The sequence below is a fragment of the Sorex fumeus genome, unplaced genomic scaffold (genome assembly GCF_029834395.1).
Source record: "Sorex fumeus unplaced genomic scaffold, SorFum_2.1 ptg000199l, whole genome shotgun sequence".
NCBI classification, from domain to species: domain Eukaryota; kingdom Metazoa; phylum Chordata; class Mammalia; order Eulipotyphla; family Soricidae; genus Sorex; species Sorex fumeus.
Genome location: NW_026606256.1, coordinates 1,805,966 through 1,821,312, shown reverse-complemented (window position 1 = coordinate 1,821,312; position 15,347 = coordinate 1,805,966). Strand labels below are relative to the sequence as shown.

The 15,347-nt window shown below is 60.0% G+C and overlaps 2 protein-coding genes across 3 annotated transcripts; one reads left to right on the top strand and one right to left on the bottom strand.

The window, feature by feature from the left end:
- The first annotated feature begins 8,503 nt into the window (after positions 1 to 8,503).
- Positions 8,504 to 12,138, top strand: METTL27 (methyltransferase like 27). Of its 2 annotated transcripts, none has more exons than XM_056108244.1 (6): positions 8,504 to 8,547; positions 8,771 to 8,894; positions 9,233 to 9,361; positions 9,495 to 9,630; positions 9,796 to 9,888; positions 11,818 to 12,138. In XM_056108244.1, the coding sequence occupies exons 2-6, from the start codon at positions 8,772 to 8,774 to the stop codon at positions 12,111 to 12,113; spliced, it is 777 nt and encodes a 258-aa protein (XP_055964219.1). In that variant the 5' UTR covers positions 8,504 to 8,547; position 8,771; the 3' UTR covers positions 12,114 to 12,138. The 2 variants fall into 2 exon arrangements, with proteins under 2 accessions (XP_055964219.1, XP_055964218.1); XM_056108243.1 differs by having other exon boundaries at positions 8,515 to 8,547; positions 8,768 to 8,894.
- Positions 12,139 to 13,703: 1,565 nt separating this feature from the next.
- CLDN4 (claudin 4) lies at positions 13,704 to 14,333 on the bottom strand. Its single transcript, XM_056108240.1, has one exon. The coding sequence runs from the start codon at positions 14,331 to 14,333 to the stop codon at positions 13,704 to 13,706; it is 630 nt and encodes a 209-aa protein (XP_055964215.1).
- Between the last annotated feature and the right edge of the window lie 1,014 nt (positions 14,334 to 15,347).

Sequence of the window (15,347 nt, the reverse complement as noted above, 5' to 3'; positions counted from 1 at the left end):
TAGGGCGTTTGCCTTGCATGCGGCCGACCCGGTTTCAATTCCTCCACCCCTCTCAGAGAGCCCGGCAAGCTACCGAGAGTATCTCACCCGCACGGCAAAGCCTGGCAAACTACCCATGATGTATTCAATATGCCAAAAACAGTAACAACAAGTCTCACAATTTGTTGTGAGACGTTACTGGTGCCCGCTCGAGCAAATCGATGAACAATGGGAGGACATTAGGGCTCTACAGTGCTAGAGTTTCCCGGGAGATGGCTCAAAAGGCACATCTTACATGCAGGAGTCCCCTTCAATCCCAGTACTGCATGGTTCCCCCAACACTGCAGGGTGCCCCAACACCACCAGGAGTGACCTTTAGACCCTGAGTAACCCCAGGAGTGACCCTCAAAATCCCAGAGTTGTCAGGAGATAATTCTGGAACACTTTTGTTACAGGAGGCCAGATTCGAACCCCAGCACCCCATGTTCCCCTGAGCATACTGAGAATGAGCCCCAAGAACAGAGATGGGTGTTGCCTCTGAGCATCACTGTGTGGCCCAAAAACCCAAGAGAAAAGCGAAGAAAAGATACCCTGCAGCCACTTTGCTCCTGGCCCCTCAGTTCCCCCTCTGGCTTCTGCCCCCAGCGTCCCGCCGCCTCCAAGACGGAAACAGCCAAGAGAAACGTACAGAACCTCAGAAACAGCCCAAGGATCGCTAGGTGCTCAGGAGATCCCCAATAGCTAAGAAATTCCTCCAAAGAGACCAAAAAGCGGATCAGATGCAAACCAATGACTCGCTAGACACCAACAGAGGCAGAAAAGTAACCACCGCAGGGGCTGGAGTGATAGCACAGCTGGTAGGGCGTTTGCCTTGCACTCATTCACACCCTGGTTCGATCCCCAGCATCCCATATGGTCCCCTGAGGACGGCCTGGAGTAGGTCCTGAGTGCATGAACCAGGAGTAACCCCTGAGCATCGAGGGTGTGACTCAAAAAGCAAAAAAAAAAAAAAAAGAAAGAAAAGTAACCACCGCAGGGTGAGGAAAACAGAAAGGCACACCCACTGATCCAGATCCTCAGAATCAGGTGAAATGCAAATGGTAACCACGGAAGAGATGCTATCTCAGACTCACTTGCAAAGTGCAGAGAGGTTGCCACCACCGTCCCCCGTCCCCATCCCGCCTCCCTCCGACACAACACAGCCCACGTCTGCAAGAGGTCTCCAGAGGTCTGCCAGGAGCCAAAGAGACTGACCCCCTGAGCTACAAAACTGATGAACAAGGGGGTGGGGTTGGGGGAGGGCGTGAAGGTGGCCCCAGAGGTCATAGAGGGGCTGCGTTGCAGGTTGTGGGGTTGTGGGCATTAGTTGTGGAGGACGCAATCACTTCTGGTCAGTGCTACAAGCATTAGCACTACAATGACCGCGTCACCAAAGCTTAAAGAAAAATAAAGGGGAAAAGAATGTGTATTGTGCAAAGCCAGACTGAGTAAGGGAGCAAACAATCATTTCCCTTTCTACACGGAAACTGGGCTCCCTTATCTCCACATCAGCCCACTTGCCTACCCCTGGGTTATTTTCACCACCCCCTAATGGGGTGCAAAGTTTGAAAAGCATGACTTCCACAAACATCCGCTGATGAGCAAAGAAGCATGTGCCCAGTTATTGGTGGCAGCAACCAGTCCCATTAACCCGGGATGGATGAATGAGCTGGGTGGGTCTGGGCAGCGGTGACTCAGTCACGTTTTGCATGAATGAGGGGTGGCGTCATCGTGGTTGGGGAAGCAGCATCAGGAGACAGTGTTGCCACGAAAAGAAAGTTGGAGAGCATTTGTAGAAACTGTCGCCCAGGTTTCTACCGCACACAGTCCTACGCATTGTTCCTGATTCATCTGTCAGTCTCGAGGTAAAATGATAACCCGAGAGCGCCCGCCCCAGCAGGAAGAGCGGCTATGTCAGTTTCGTGTCGGTTTCACAGCACCTGTGACACCCGGAAATTGCTGGAGGGCTCCGAGGCTAGGAACATGCAGTTCGGTTCCCGTTGGACACACAAGGGAAAGGAATAGTGGCCCAGTGCTCCCCCGACCCCAAAGTCAGGGCCAGGCCCCTGTTCCAGGAGGCCCGTGGAGAGAGGAGAGCTCAGGAATTAGCTCATCAAATTAGGCTGTCAAAACAGCATTCCGGCTGGGCATGTTTTATTAACGATTAAATAAAACCGAGCCATGAGGCCGCGCCCTGCCATTAGTGAGAGGGGACGCTGCCTGTTCCTTAATTGTTTAACAAAGCCAATTAGATCTCTTTTAAAAAAAAAACAATAATAATGAAATACGGACTGATGAACACATACAAGGGTTTGTTGTACTCGCCTCTTCTTTTGTGGGTGTCTGGAATTTTCCATAAAATGTTTTGAAAGGGCCGGAAGGAGAGAGAGCTCAGTGGCCAATGCAGGCCTGGCCTGCAGGAGGCTGGAATTCCATCCCCCAGCGCGGCAAGCTCCCCCTGGGCACCTCTGGGGGTTAGCCCCTGAGCGCCACCAGCTGTGAGCCCAAATTTCATTGTTCAAGGGCGGGCCACACCCAAGTGTGCTCCGTAACACTCCTGTTGGTGCTCAGGGGATCGTATGGGATGCCCAGAATTGAACCCGTGTTGGCTGTGTGCAAGGCAAGCACCTTACACACATATTGGCACTCGGCCACCCCAAATTAAAAACAAATAAACAACAGAAAAACAGCTACTCTTTAGGCTCCTGGGAGGCAGAGGCGGGAGAGGCAGGCCCCAGGAGCACTGCGTGGGCCATGGGCCCAGGACACAGGGCTTATCCAGGTGCCTAGTGGCCTGGGGCCCAGCCCAAGGCAAGAACAGGGCTGGGGTGGGGCGCCTCTGGGAGGGGATCTGTGGCCTCCGAGGGAGAAGTCAGGGAGTGAGTCCAGAGTTCAGGCGACAGTCAGCTGGGAGGGGCCGGGAGACAGTTGCTCTAGGTAAATAGTATTTAAAAGCACGAGCCTGGTGATCTCACCTGGGAAGTGGGTGTCGATAAGGGCCCCCAACTCAGCCAGCGGCTCTCCTGACTGACAGGCAGAGGGGGCGGGGGCGGCCCCCCAGGACAGAGGAGGAGCTTCTAGGCGGGCAGAGTACAGGGAAAGGAAGGTGCTTTTCTCTTCCCTGCCTGCAAAACTCCTACCTGCACCTCAGGGCAGCCCTCACACTTCCTGCCACCGCCCTGCGCCCTTGTATTGGCTCCCAGGAGGTGCTCGGGGGACCCAAGGGCCTCTCCCCGTGTTCTCAGCCAGCCTGAAATTGACCTGGGATCAGCTGTGTGCCAGGCCCCTGGACTCGCCCTCCAGCCCCGGGACTCCAGCCCTTTTTATCACTCTCTGCTGCCCTTCCCTTGGCCACTGCAGTTGTTGCTGGGACCAAGGCTCTGCCATGCTTCATTGCGGGAGTGGCACGCTCAGCTATGGACCTGGCTGGGGGTGCCACTCCTAGCTTCGAGCCAGGATCTCACAGCGTTATGGCGCTAGAGGAACCAGCCAGCAGGGCCGTGGAGACGGTGCTGAGCCCCTGGGCCAACAGCTGGGCCAGACTCACTGGCTCACCTTCACAGGGCAGGCGTTTCCAAGGAGCTTCCTGGGCACTCCTGCACGCATGCACACACACACACACACACACACACACACACACACAAACACACACACACACAAACACACACACACACACACACACACACACACCCCGGCACCTTTACAGGGCAGGCGCTTCCGGGGAATGTCCCGGGCACTCCCGCGTGCCTGCGCGAACACACACACACATACACACACACTCACACTTAAACACACATAACCACACACACACACCGGCGAGTGGGCTGAGGGCTGACCTGTATGCACAGAGCTGCCCAGCGCGCGCACACACACACTCACACACACTCTCACGTACACACACACACCAGCAAGTGGGCTCTCTGGGGGCTGAACTGCATGCATAGAGCTTCCCAGCGCGCATGCACACACACACACACATACACACAACGGCGAGTGGGCTCTCTGAGGGCTGACCTGAGTGCACAGAGCTGCCCAGCACGCACACACACACACACACTCACACACTCAGACTCACACAAACTCACACATATATACACACACACACGCACTCACTCAACAACGAGTGGGCTCTCTGGGGGCTGGCCTGTGTGCACAGAGCTGCCCAATAATGGCCACGGTCCCCCCACACCCAAGCCCACAAGGGCTGGGCCACAGCCAGGGCTGCCAGACGGGGGTCACCTCTGGCCTGGCACATGAGGCCCCACGTGTCTCAGCCAGACGCAGGAGAACGACAAGCACATTTGCTCTGTGTGACCAGCAAGAAGGGGCCGTGGGGGTGGGAGGCTGCTGGGCCTTGTGGGACCCCTGTCAGCCCCCAACCCCTGACTGGCCCCATAGCCTCACTCAGACACACGACCTCCAACGCTGCCCCCTGAAGGCCGTCCTTCCCCAGGACTCAGTCCCCACCCACACGTCCCTCGTGGCACAAAGGCCTGCTCCAGGCGCTGCTCCGGGCCCCCAAGCCTGTGTTTCTCAGCCACCTGCCGGCTGTCACCACGGCTATCAGCCACGAGGGGGGAACTCCCTGCCCCAGAGGGGGTCACTGAGCAACGGGCAACAGGTTTTGGGGTTCCCCAGACCCAGGACTCGAAGTGCCAGCAGGATCAGAGGAAGCAAAGCAAGGCCGTGAGTCTGGGAGAGGCAGCAGGTAGGACTGGGGGGGGGGGGCGCAGGGGGCAGGAGAAAGGGTCGGTGAGGAGAGGGCACCACCCTGGGGTGCCACAGAAGGTTATTGGGGTCACCCGTTCCTTAAAGGGCCCATGGTGATAGTTCTCAATAGCGAGCCTCCACCCTCCCATGGACTGAGGGAGGGTCCTGGGCTGGGTCTTGGGCAGTTTAGCAGGAAAATCTACCAATTTGAGCTTTTGCCAAAATTTGTGACTCGGGGACCACAGCTGGACTGTGGCGTATAGTCACGCTGGTGTGGGGAGCCACGTGAGTGCCAGGAATCGAACCATTGTCGCAAGCACAGAGCCGTCGGTACTTCTGCCTCCCGCCTACCTTCCTAGCCCTCAGTGTGAGCATCTTAATGCCCCCTGCCCCCGCCAAGTCTTCCTGTTGAGCCCCTCCAAGATCATCTGTCCAGATGTGTTCCTGGGGTTTCGAAGGAAAGTAAGGCACAGGGTGGACCCGGGGCCTGGACCCCAGCAGGAGCAAAGACCACTGGGGAGGGGGCAGAGAAGGGCCTCTGAGCCCCCCCTTTCCGGGGGCTGGTCAACATTAGGGGACACAATGAATATTGAGGGCACCCAGGACTGAGATGCAGATGTGAGGCCACCATGCCAAGGACCCGCCCAAGGATCAAGAAGAAGTCGGGGCGGATCGTCCAGCTAGCCAAGCATGCTGCCCTTTCCCTTCTTTATGTCACGGTGACAGATCTGGGGACAAAGGCCACCAGGCAAAAGGTAGCAGAAAGAGCAGGTGAGAGCCAAGGTCCCTGGGGGCACCCTGGGGTCCCGGGATCCTCTGCTCAACTCTGTCCCCTTTGAGCCCATGTTGAAGTTTCTCTTACACACAGCTGAACCCCGTGGGGCACGTTCCTCGACCCCTTTGGACTCAGGCCCGTCTGGGTTTGGATGTTGGCAGCTGGCATCTCATCTTCCTCGTCTACCTCTTCCAAGAAGGCTCTTGCCAAAGTCACGCCCCGAAGGGAACGACGGTTATTAATTACAACAGGCCCATCCGGAAATCTCAGCGACTCAGTTCGGAGAATATTCCCTTCTTCTTCATGCCCATCCAGGGCAGATGGAGGGGCTGGGCAGGATTCCTCCAAGCGTGTCTCTCCTCTGGGCACCCCCTAACCCACCCAGAGGACCCGGGAGTATTTACGGTCTGATGGGACCCGGAATAGCTTGCACCCACCCTCATTCTGTTGCTTGATTCTGCCCTCCGGGCACACCGACGGGCAGAGGTGGCAGAGAAACACGGAGTCTGGGGAGAAGAGTCCATGTTGGTAATGGTGTGTGCCAACACTGGAGGCCCAGCCACTAAGGACACCACTAAGGATGCTAGCCTGTGGTCAGGTTTTTTTGAGTTTTTTTTTTTTTCGTTTGATTTGTTTGGCCACATCCAGCAGTGCTCAGGGCTTACTCCAGATTCTGTGCTCGGGAATTAGTCCTGGAGGTGGTCAGGGGAACACAGAGAACGCCAGGGAGGGAACAGAGTCACCCGTGTGCAGCCAGTGTCTCCCTATCTGTGTACTGCTTCAGCCACCCCCTGCCCCAACCCCAGCCATGATCAATTCTCTTTTTTTTTTTTTCCTGCTTTTGGGTCACACCTGGCAATGTACAGGGGTTACTCCTGGCTCTGCACTCAGGAATTACTCCTGGTATTCAGGGAACCATATGGGATACTGGGAATCGAACCCAGGTCAGCCACCTGCAAGGCAAACGCCCTACCCACTGTACTATCGTTCCAGCCCCTAGCCGTGCTCAATTCTGTAGCCTCATTTCTCACTCATCAGCAGTGCTGAGCAAAGCTGAGCCCCACCCCCTTTGCTGAATCCCTCTTCCTGGACTCCACTCTGAGTCCCTCTGGGGTTCCTTCAGCTTCACACACAATGCTGCTCTGTGCCCCGAGATGGGGGCCTCTTGCTGGCTGTGTGACCCTACCCAGTCATTGTTTCACTCTGTGCCACATCACTATTCCCAAATGTTCCAGGTGCCACTGGTTATACCCCAAAGTGAGACTCTGACACCAGCCTGGTCTCTCCTGGGCTCAAGAGCTGGCCTCATTGGGCTGGCGAGGTGGTCAAGCCCCGCATGCCTGAGCTCCGGGTTTGATCGTGGGCATGTCTCTCTCTCTGTCTCTGTCTCTGTCTCTGTCTCTGTCTCTCTCTCTCTCTCACACACACACACACACACACACTCTCTCAGCGATGGTCCATACAGAGCGCCTGCACACACTAGATTATGGGGTATATGGGGAACCACATTCTGGGAATCCCCAACATCAGCGTCACTGGGACCACCCTGATAGCTCATCCACTGCTGAACCACTCCGGACCCCAGAAATGCAACCTTAGCTAGTCAGTGTCAACTGGCCTGCTGCCTGATGGACCCCTCTTGTCCCCAGATAAAGGTGAAACACCCCACTGCCTTCCATATGTTCCCTTGGGTATAGAAGGGCCGTCCAGGGGGCAGAGCAATAGGACAGCGGGTAGGGCGCTTGCCTTGCTCCCCACGTGGTCCCCCAAGCACCGCCAGGATAATTCCTGAGTGAAAAGCCAGGAGTAACCCCTGAGCATCACCAGGTATGACCCAAAGAGAAAAAAAAAAAAAACAGAAGGGCCATCCATCTTTTATGATTCTCCAGAGCACCCTTCTACCTGCCTGGTTCACGAAACACCGAAGAAACATTTACTCTGTAAAATTTTATATTTATTTCCTTATTTTTGTTTTTGGACCACACCAGGCACTGCTCAGGACTTACTCCTGGCTCTGTGCTCAGGGATCACCCTTGGCAGGCCTCAGGAGACCACCTGGAGTGCCAGGGATGAAATCCAGGTTGACTGCAAGCAGGGCAAATACCCTACCTGCAGTACTATCCCTCCAGCTCCAGAATTTTATTTTTCATTTGTTTGATTTTCTTTTGTTTTGGGGTCGGTCACATCTGGCAATGCTCAGGGGTTCCTCCTGGGTCTGCACTCACACACACCTGCAACAATTTCTACCCGCCTTGCCCGCTGGGTTCTGAGACTTGAGCTGCAGAGAAATCACCGGGAGTTTATGAAATCGAAATAGCGGCTTGCTAAGCCTCCACCTCCCCCCTAGGCTGGCACCTGCCAGAGCTCCACTCCCCTTTCAGCCCGTCTGGGGTGAGGCCAGGAAATTTGCATTTCTAACAAGTTCGGGGGTTCTGAATCAGCAGGTCTGTGAATCCAGGCTTGGAGAAGCAAAGGCTCCGGCGGTGTCACGAGGCCACTCGCCACACGTGGCTACTACGTAAGCGACTGAAACTAAAATTCAAGTCCAAACTCAGTTCCCCAGGCACCTGAGCCCCGTTTGCGGTTTCTAGCAGTGCACGCTGGAGGCTGCCAGCCCGGGCAGGGATCCCCTCTTTTCCGTTACCTCGGGAGGTTCTACGGAAGGGCGTTGCCTAGACCCTGAGGGGCGTTCTACCCTGGAAGGCTGATCCTAGCTACGTCCTTGCCCCTCAGAATTCCCACAGCCGGAAAGCAGAGGCTCGTCGGCGCACAAAGTGCGTCAAGGGTCCAAGAAGGACCCAGACGCAGCCCTGAAAGCGTTAGGAGAGAGCCCGAGACCTTCCGAGGCTGGAGCCGGGCCAGGAGCTCTGAGCTGATTGGCTGGTAGTGGAGAGGGTGGGGAAATGGATTGCCGTTGCTTTCTCCTGATTGGGTAACTTGACTCAAAGTGAGCCACTCAGCGAGAGGGGGCGTGGCCAGAGACCCAAGGCAGGCCCCGCCCCTATTTCCGGCGCCCACCTGCCCCGGGTCTGGGCTGATTGGCGGTGAGTCCCGGGCCCTCAAGTCCTCTCCAGGGGGCCCCCTGCCCCGCGGGGACCCCTCCTCCAGCCCGAACCCCAGTAGTTCAGTCCCTCGGTGCTTAGTGGTTCCCGCCTGTGAAATGGGATTGCGCGCGGACCGCTGCCGGGAGTGGACAGGGCAGCGGGGTCGTTGGGGGCGGGGGGGGGCGCGGGATGGAAACGGAGGGGAGCTGTCCCACTGCAGCAGGATGTCTCAGGACAACGACTCGGACCTGGAGAAGGTGAAGGCGCGGGTCAAGACCTCACACAACATCACCGACCTGGCCCACAAGCTCGATTTCTATGACCAGTGGGCAGCCACCTATGACCAGGTAAAGCGGCCCCTGGCCTCGCCGCCGCTCAGCCTGACTCGACTTTTCTACCCATAAAGTGGGAACAGTGAACAGTGAGGCTTGCTTCCTCTCGGATGAAGCGAGAACCCTCACACTCCCTCCAACCTACCAGATGGGGACCAAGATCACTGCCCCTAGAGGGGCGGCTGCCTGGAGGAGGTGGCAGTGTCAACCTTGCCCAGGAACCCCTTATGCCTGGGTCCTCTTCTGTAGACACAGAACACACACAGTCGTGTAGCTGACTCTTGATTAGAGGCACTCAGACCCCCCAAAACTGAGGAGGGGGAAGGGTAGCCGGCTCAGCCCTCTGTCCCCAGGACGTGACCACTCTGCAGTACCGGGCCCCAACCCTGGCTGTGGAGTGCCTCATTGAAGCTCTGAAAGTCCCGCCCTCTGAAGCCCTCATCCTGGACGTGGCCTGTGGCACTGGCCTGGTGGGTGCCCAGGTGAGGCCCTCTCAGGCAGCCACCGGCGCCTGCTGCTCCCAGATGCAGCTTCCGCCTTCCCCAAGGGATAGGCACCTGGCGGGCTTCTGGCCAGCGTGGGCACTGATGGAGTGCCCCCCGCCCTGCCCTCCAGCTGAAGGCCCGCGGGTACGTGCATCTGGACGGGATAGATGGGAGTCCTGGGATGCTGGCCCAGGCCCGGGCCCACTGTGTCTACCAGAACCTCCAGCTCTGCATGGTGGGCCAGGAATCGCTGCCCAGTCCCGAAGGTACGGCCCCCTCGCCCCCGCCCCCGACTCCCTGCACCACACCCCACTTCCTGGAGCCCCCTGTGCGCCTTCCTCAGCTCATCACTGGTGAGGCCCACACGGGTGGCTGTCCTGGTCCCTCCTTCTGGGTGGCCGGTGGCCACCCCCCACATCTGTCCTACACAGGAACCTACGACGCAGTGCTGATAGTCGGGGCACTCAGTGAAGGGCAGGTGCCCTACAGCGCCATCCCCGAGCTACTGCACGTCACCAAGCCAGGTGAGCTGCGGCCCACCCGCCCCACTCTGTCCTCGGACCCCAGTCTCAGGCCTCCCCCCCCACCAGCCTCTGCTGGCAGACAGGGGCCGGCTCCACCCTCCACCCCTCACGGGCCTCCTTCGGAGATTCAGGTCATGGGTGGGGTCATGTCTCGTCTGGCCCTGCTCAGCCCTCTCTCCTTCTGGGCTTCTCGCCTCAGCGACTCATTGGTGCGCATGTCTGTCCCTCCCCTGGCTCAGTTTCCTCAGCTGTGCAATGTGGCAGCTTTGATGGCGCAAAGGACGATGTGCACCTGCTGCCCAGGGCAGAAGAACAGGGGCACGTGGCTCTCCGCCCTGTCCCAGGCTGTGTGTGTCTGGCTCTGACTCCCCCGTGGTAAAGAAGAGAGAGCATGGGGCTGGAGCGATAGCACAGCGGGTAGAGCGATCGCCTTGCACGTGGCCCACCCAGGTTCGGTCCCCCAAGCACCATCAGGAGTGATTCCTGAGTGCATGAGCCAGGAGTAACCCATGTGCATTGCCGGGTGTGACCCAAAAAGAAAAAAGAGAGAGAACAGGCCTCGTTCCTCAGGCCACCATCCCCAAACCAGCGCAACCCAGGAGAGCTCCAGGGTGGACCAGGGCAGTGGAGACTCAGGGCCAGAGTGGACTCGGTGCTCTGGCATGTCTGAGCCCCAACGGGGGCACCAGGACAGAGTTGGGTGAAGTCTCGCTCGAAAGGAGGGCAGGAAGGGCCATGAGGCTGCCATCTGGCTGTTACAGGATCAGGCCCCAGGAAGTCCCCTGGTACCCCGTCAAATCAAGGAGCCCCGGCTTCTCCCTGCCACCCTCCTGCGGGCGGCTCTGGACAGCCTCAAGGAGCTGTGGGGGCTGATGGGGCTGCCCGTAGCCACAGAGGGAGAGAAGGGAACTTGTCCTCCGACAGGAGACACCCTCCTGGCCCAGGCCAGCTGGAATGGGCACAGTCAGGGCCGAACACATGCATATACTCTTTTTTTTTTTTTCTTTTTGGGTCACACCCTGTGATGCTCAGGGGTTACTCCTGGCACTGCGCTCAGGAATTACCCCTGGCGGTGCTCAGGGGACCATATGGGATGCTGGGAATCGAACCTGGGTCAGCCACGTACAAGGCGGACGCCCTACCCGCTGTGCTATTGCTCCAGCCCCTTAACACATGTGCACACACACAGACAGACGTGCACACACAGACATTCACAAGCACTCGTTCAAACGTGTGTGCACATAGACACAGATACACACATGCACGCACACACCAACACAGGTTCATGCACACTCATTCACACGTGTGAGCACACACAGACACAATCAGAGGGAAACACATTTACACCACACACACATGCACGCAAATCCACATTCACACTCCCCTGTGTGCAGACACATCCACGCATGCACACACGCCTGCTCGCCTGCTCTCTCAGCCACAACCCCTTCAGCCTATCTGCGGTGGGATACACTGCCCAGCCTCTGCCTGTTGCACCTGCTCCTCCCGCCTCCTCCTCCAGGAAGCCCTCCACTCTCCCGAGGGACTCAGAGACTGCACAGGGCCTCCTGTCTGTGTTGGAGAATATGAGCAGGGCCAGGCTGCTCCTTCATTCATACCGCCTCCCTCCCATCTCTGCACTGCCAGCCGAGACGCTTACCGGCCCAGAGAGTATGCCCAGGCTCCAAAGTCCGCAGTTCTTGCTCTGAGGGGGTGCCCCCACCATTCAGAGACTCAGCAGGATGGGCGCCCTCCCGGAAGAGGCCTTGCGTTGCTCTCGGCGACGCAAAGAGTGTGGGCAGGGGGAGACCTTGGGTCCCGCGCAGGCTGGTGAAGTCAGGTCCTGGGGGTCAGGTCAAGCCCCACCCCCACACAGGCCGGGGACCTCGGCTCCTGCCCCTCCCCGCTCACCCCCTCCCTCCCCACCAGGGGGGCTGCTGTGTCTCACCACAAGGACCAACCCGTCCAACCTCTCGTACAAGATCTCCATGGAGGCCATGCTGGACATGTTGGAACAGGCCGGGGCCTGGGAGCGCCTGGTGTCCATGCCCGTGGACCAGTGGGAGCTGGCCACATCGGAGAGTGAGGCAGTTTCGGGCCCCTCAGGCTCTCCGGACAACCCCAGCTTCATCTCAGGCATCATATACCTGTACCGCCGGAGCCAGCAGCCCATCCAGGCTCAGTTCCAGAGACCTTGGCCCCAGCCCCGGCCACCGCAAGACTGATGCCAGGCCTGGCCTCTGCTCTGCCTGCCGCGGGGTGGGGGGGTGGGGAGGACCTACCACCCCTGCCCTCCACCCCAGAACGCCTGTCCATTAAAGGAGGCTCAGAAGGGGTAGCGGACACCAGTGCTGTGCATGTAGCAAGCAGGGCGGGGACACAAAGGGAAGGGCCGAGGGTCCCCTCTCCTGGAACCCACGTGGTTGGCATCCAGAGGGCTTTCTCTGATCCTCCCCCCAGGCATCATGGGCTCCCTCACCCCTGACCCACACCCTCACATCTACCCCAGTCACTTTCATGTTCCTGTCCTGACTCAGTTCCCTCTTGTGAAGGGGTTGGAACCCCAAGTTCAGGGCAGGGTGTGGGCAAGGACTGACAGGCAGGATTCCGAGGGGAGGGTGGAGGCCGGCAGGGACAGCCAGCAGGAGCCCAGAGGTGGCCAGACCAGCCTGGCTGCCCAGCCCAAGCTGGCCCCAGCCTGGGGGGGGGGGGACACGACAGGTGGCTGTCCTCTTGGTCTTTGTTCCTTCCCAGGCAAGGTTTCCTGGGCACACCCCAGGTTCCTGTAGTCAGTTTTCCCTTCCAACAAGCATGGCCTTGGACAAGGTGGCGCTGAAGGTCACGGCCAGCTCTGTGTAGTTTCCCAGAACCAGTTTAGTTTGATCTTCCCTGCTGGCCCCCCCTCCCCCAACCCTCTCCCGTGAGAGGCACGTGCTCTCGAGCTGGGGACGGGTGTCCCAGCCCGCCCCAGGTAGAAGAAGCAACCTGACATTTCACAAGTCCATTTATTGTAGAAAATAATAGTGTAACTGCCATGACAAACAGATCTTAAATTACAAAATAAACCGCGGAGGAGGAAGGGGCAAGAGTCCAGGCAGGAGAAGACAGACCCCAACTCCACCCCCGCCCTCCCTGGGCAGGCCATTGACCTTGGCGGGGGACAGCGGTTCCATCCAGGGTGGCCAGTGGCAAGGAGCTTGAAGCCGCCTGGCCCCATCCCTGTGGCTGTGGGGGTGAGGGAGGGGGCGATGGGAAGGGCCAAGGGGGGGGGGGTGTCCCCAGTCGGGCGCCTCCACCACCCTTCACCACTTCCCAAACCAGTCGGTAGCACCTTTACCGTCCCCTCGAAACCCGTCTGTCCACTTTGCTCCCTGCCCTGGAATTCTCCAGGCCAGATACAGTTCAGTGCTCACAGACCCATCCCGAGATGGGGGATGAGGGGGGTGGAGGCCGGCGGCGGGAGGCGGAGTCAAAGCAGGGACCCTGGCCAACACTGCGTGGGCAGGGCACCCACCAGCTCAGAGCCGAAGCCGGAGGGTCCAGCTACCCTGGCCAGCAGGTGCCAGCAGTCCTCGCCCTTCGGCGGAGCGGCCACGGCCCCGGACCGCCCTTCGGGCCCCGCCCCTGGCCACGCCTTTGGGCCCCGCCCCGAGTCCGCACCTCTCGGGCCACGCCCCCGAGTCCGCACCTCCCTGGCCACGCCCCCGGCGCTCCCGGGGCGCCGCGCGCCTCGGTCCATCCGTGCGGCCCGGGGAGGAGCGGGTCCCTCCCGCGGGCGCAGAGTCCCTCGGGAGCAGCCCCGAGCCGGCGGCCGCCTAGACGTAGTTGCTGGCCGGGCCGGAGCGCGCGGCCGAGTACTTGGCCGAGTAGGGCTTGTCGGCGCGCGGCGGGCAGTTGCAGCACAGCAGCGCCCCGCCCAGCAGCAGCAGCCCCGACGCGGCCCAGCCGATGTACAGGCCGGCGCCCATCTCCCGCTTCTGGCCCGCCGACACCAGCGGGTTGTAGAAGTCGCGGATGACGTTGTGGGCCGTCCAGGACACGGGCACCATCACCAGCAGGCCGGCCAGCAGGAACACCACGCCCGCCACGATCATGGTCTTGGCCTTGGCGCCCTCGTCCTCCACGCAGTTGGTGCACTTGCCGCCCACCACGGACAGCAGCACGCCCAGCACGGCCACCACGATGCTGATGACGATGAGCGCGCGCGCCGCCTGCAGGTCCTGCGGCAGCGCCAGCAGCGAGTCGTACACCTTGCACTGCATCTGCCCGGTGCTCTGCACCACGCAGTTCATCCACAGGCCCTCCCAGATGGTCTGCGACGTGACGATGTTGCTGCCGATGAAGGCCGTCACGCGCCACATGGGCAGCGCGCAGCTCAGGATGGCGCCCAGCCAGCCCAGCACGGCCAGCGCGATGCCCATCACCTGCAGCCCCATGGAAGCCATGGCCGGAGGGTGCCTGGCCGGCGCGGGGGGCACCGTCGGGACCTGCGCGCCCGGGATGGGGCTCGGCGTCAGCGGCGCGGGGAGGAGGCCCGGTCCGGAGGAAGACGAAGTCCTGCTCTGTGCCGCCGCGCCTGTGTCCTCTGTCCTGGGTCGAGTCGGAAGCACCTAAGGGCGTGCCAGAGCAGATCTTCGCCCGCGCGAGGTCTCAGGTGCCGGCGGCGGAGCCCTGGGTTATATGTCGGCGCGCAGATGGGCGGGGGCGGAGGGAGGGGCTTCACCCCGGTGACGGCCCTTGACCAGTTCCTCCAGATTCCAGAGCCTGGCCACAAAGGCCCCCCCCCCCCTCCTGAGTCACCCCCGGGGAGCCAGTCTCGGAGGAAACTCCGCGCCCCTGCCCCCAAGTCCTCACTGAGGTCAGCTGGGAGTTAGAGCCCCTGAGTCACCCACCGCCCTGGGCTCTGGATCCCCATAGCCGAGAGCTCCTCCAGGCCGGGCTGGGCTGGGCAGCCCGGGGATGCCGTCCCCCTGAGTTTGGGGGGGGGGTGTCCCTGCTCATCCCTGTATGTTCTCCATGCTGCAGCCTCCCCAGCTGGCCCAGTCTGGGGTCACGCCTTCACTCCCCTCTTCACACCACTGTCCCCCAGTCTCACCCCCCCCAGACATGCTTTGGGGGTGCATTTCCCCCTAGCCCGCCCAGAGCCGGGTGGAGGAAGGGACCGAGGGTGAGGGAGCGGGTCTGGGGACGCTGCGGAAGCCCATGTTGACTCAACCTTTTGTCTTCTGAGCCCTTCTGGGTGCAAAGTCCCCAAGGCCTCCGAGGACCGAGGGACAACCGGCCGGCGTGGGAGCAGGGCACTGGGCAGGGTCTCCGGCTGGGGGGGTGCTGCAGAGGTCACCTCGAATGGGGTCCCCGGAGGAGTAAGGACAGCAAAGCCTGAGGAAAGCGTTTGGGGAGAGGGGAGAGAGAAGGCAAAGGTGTGCAGGTGAGAATCTGGCCCCACCCGAGATTCGGAG

Bases quoted from the DNA above. Each gene is read 5' to 3' on its own strand.
- METTL27 (XM_056108244.1), top strand. From the start codon at position 8,772: ATGTCTCAGGACAACGACTCGGACCTGGAGAAGGTGAAGGCGCGGGTC. The intron at 9,362-9,494 runs GTGAGGCCCTCT...CCTGCCCTCCAG, and splicing joins CTGGCCTGGTGGGTGCCCAG to CTGAAGGCCCGCGGGTACGT. The intron at 9,631-9,795 runs GTACGGCCCCCT...TGTCCTACACAG, and splicing joins ATCGCTGCCCAGTCCCGAAG to GAACCTACGACGCAGTGCTG.
- CLDN4 (XM_056108240.1), bottom strand. From the start codon at position 14,333: ATGGCTTCCATGGGGCTGCAGGTGATGGGCATCGCGCTGGCCGTGCTG.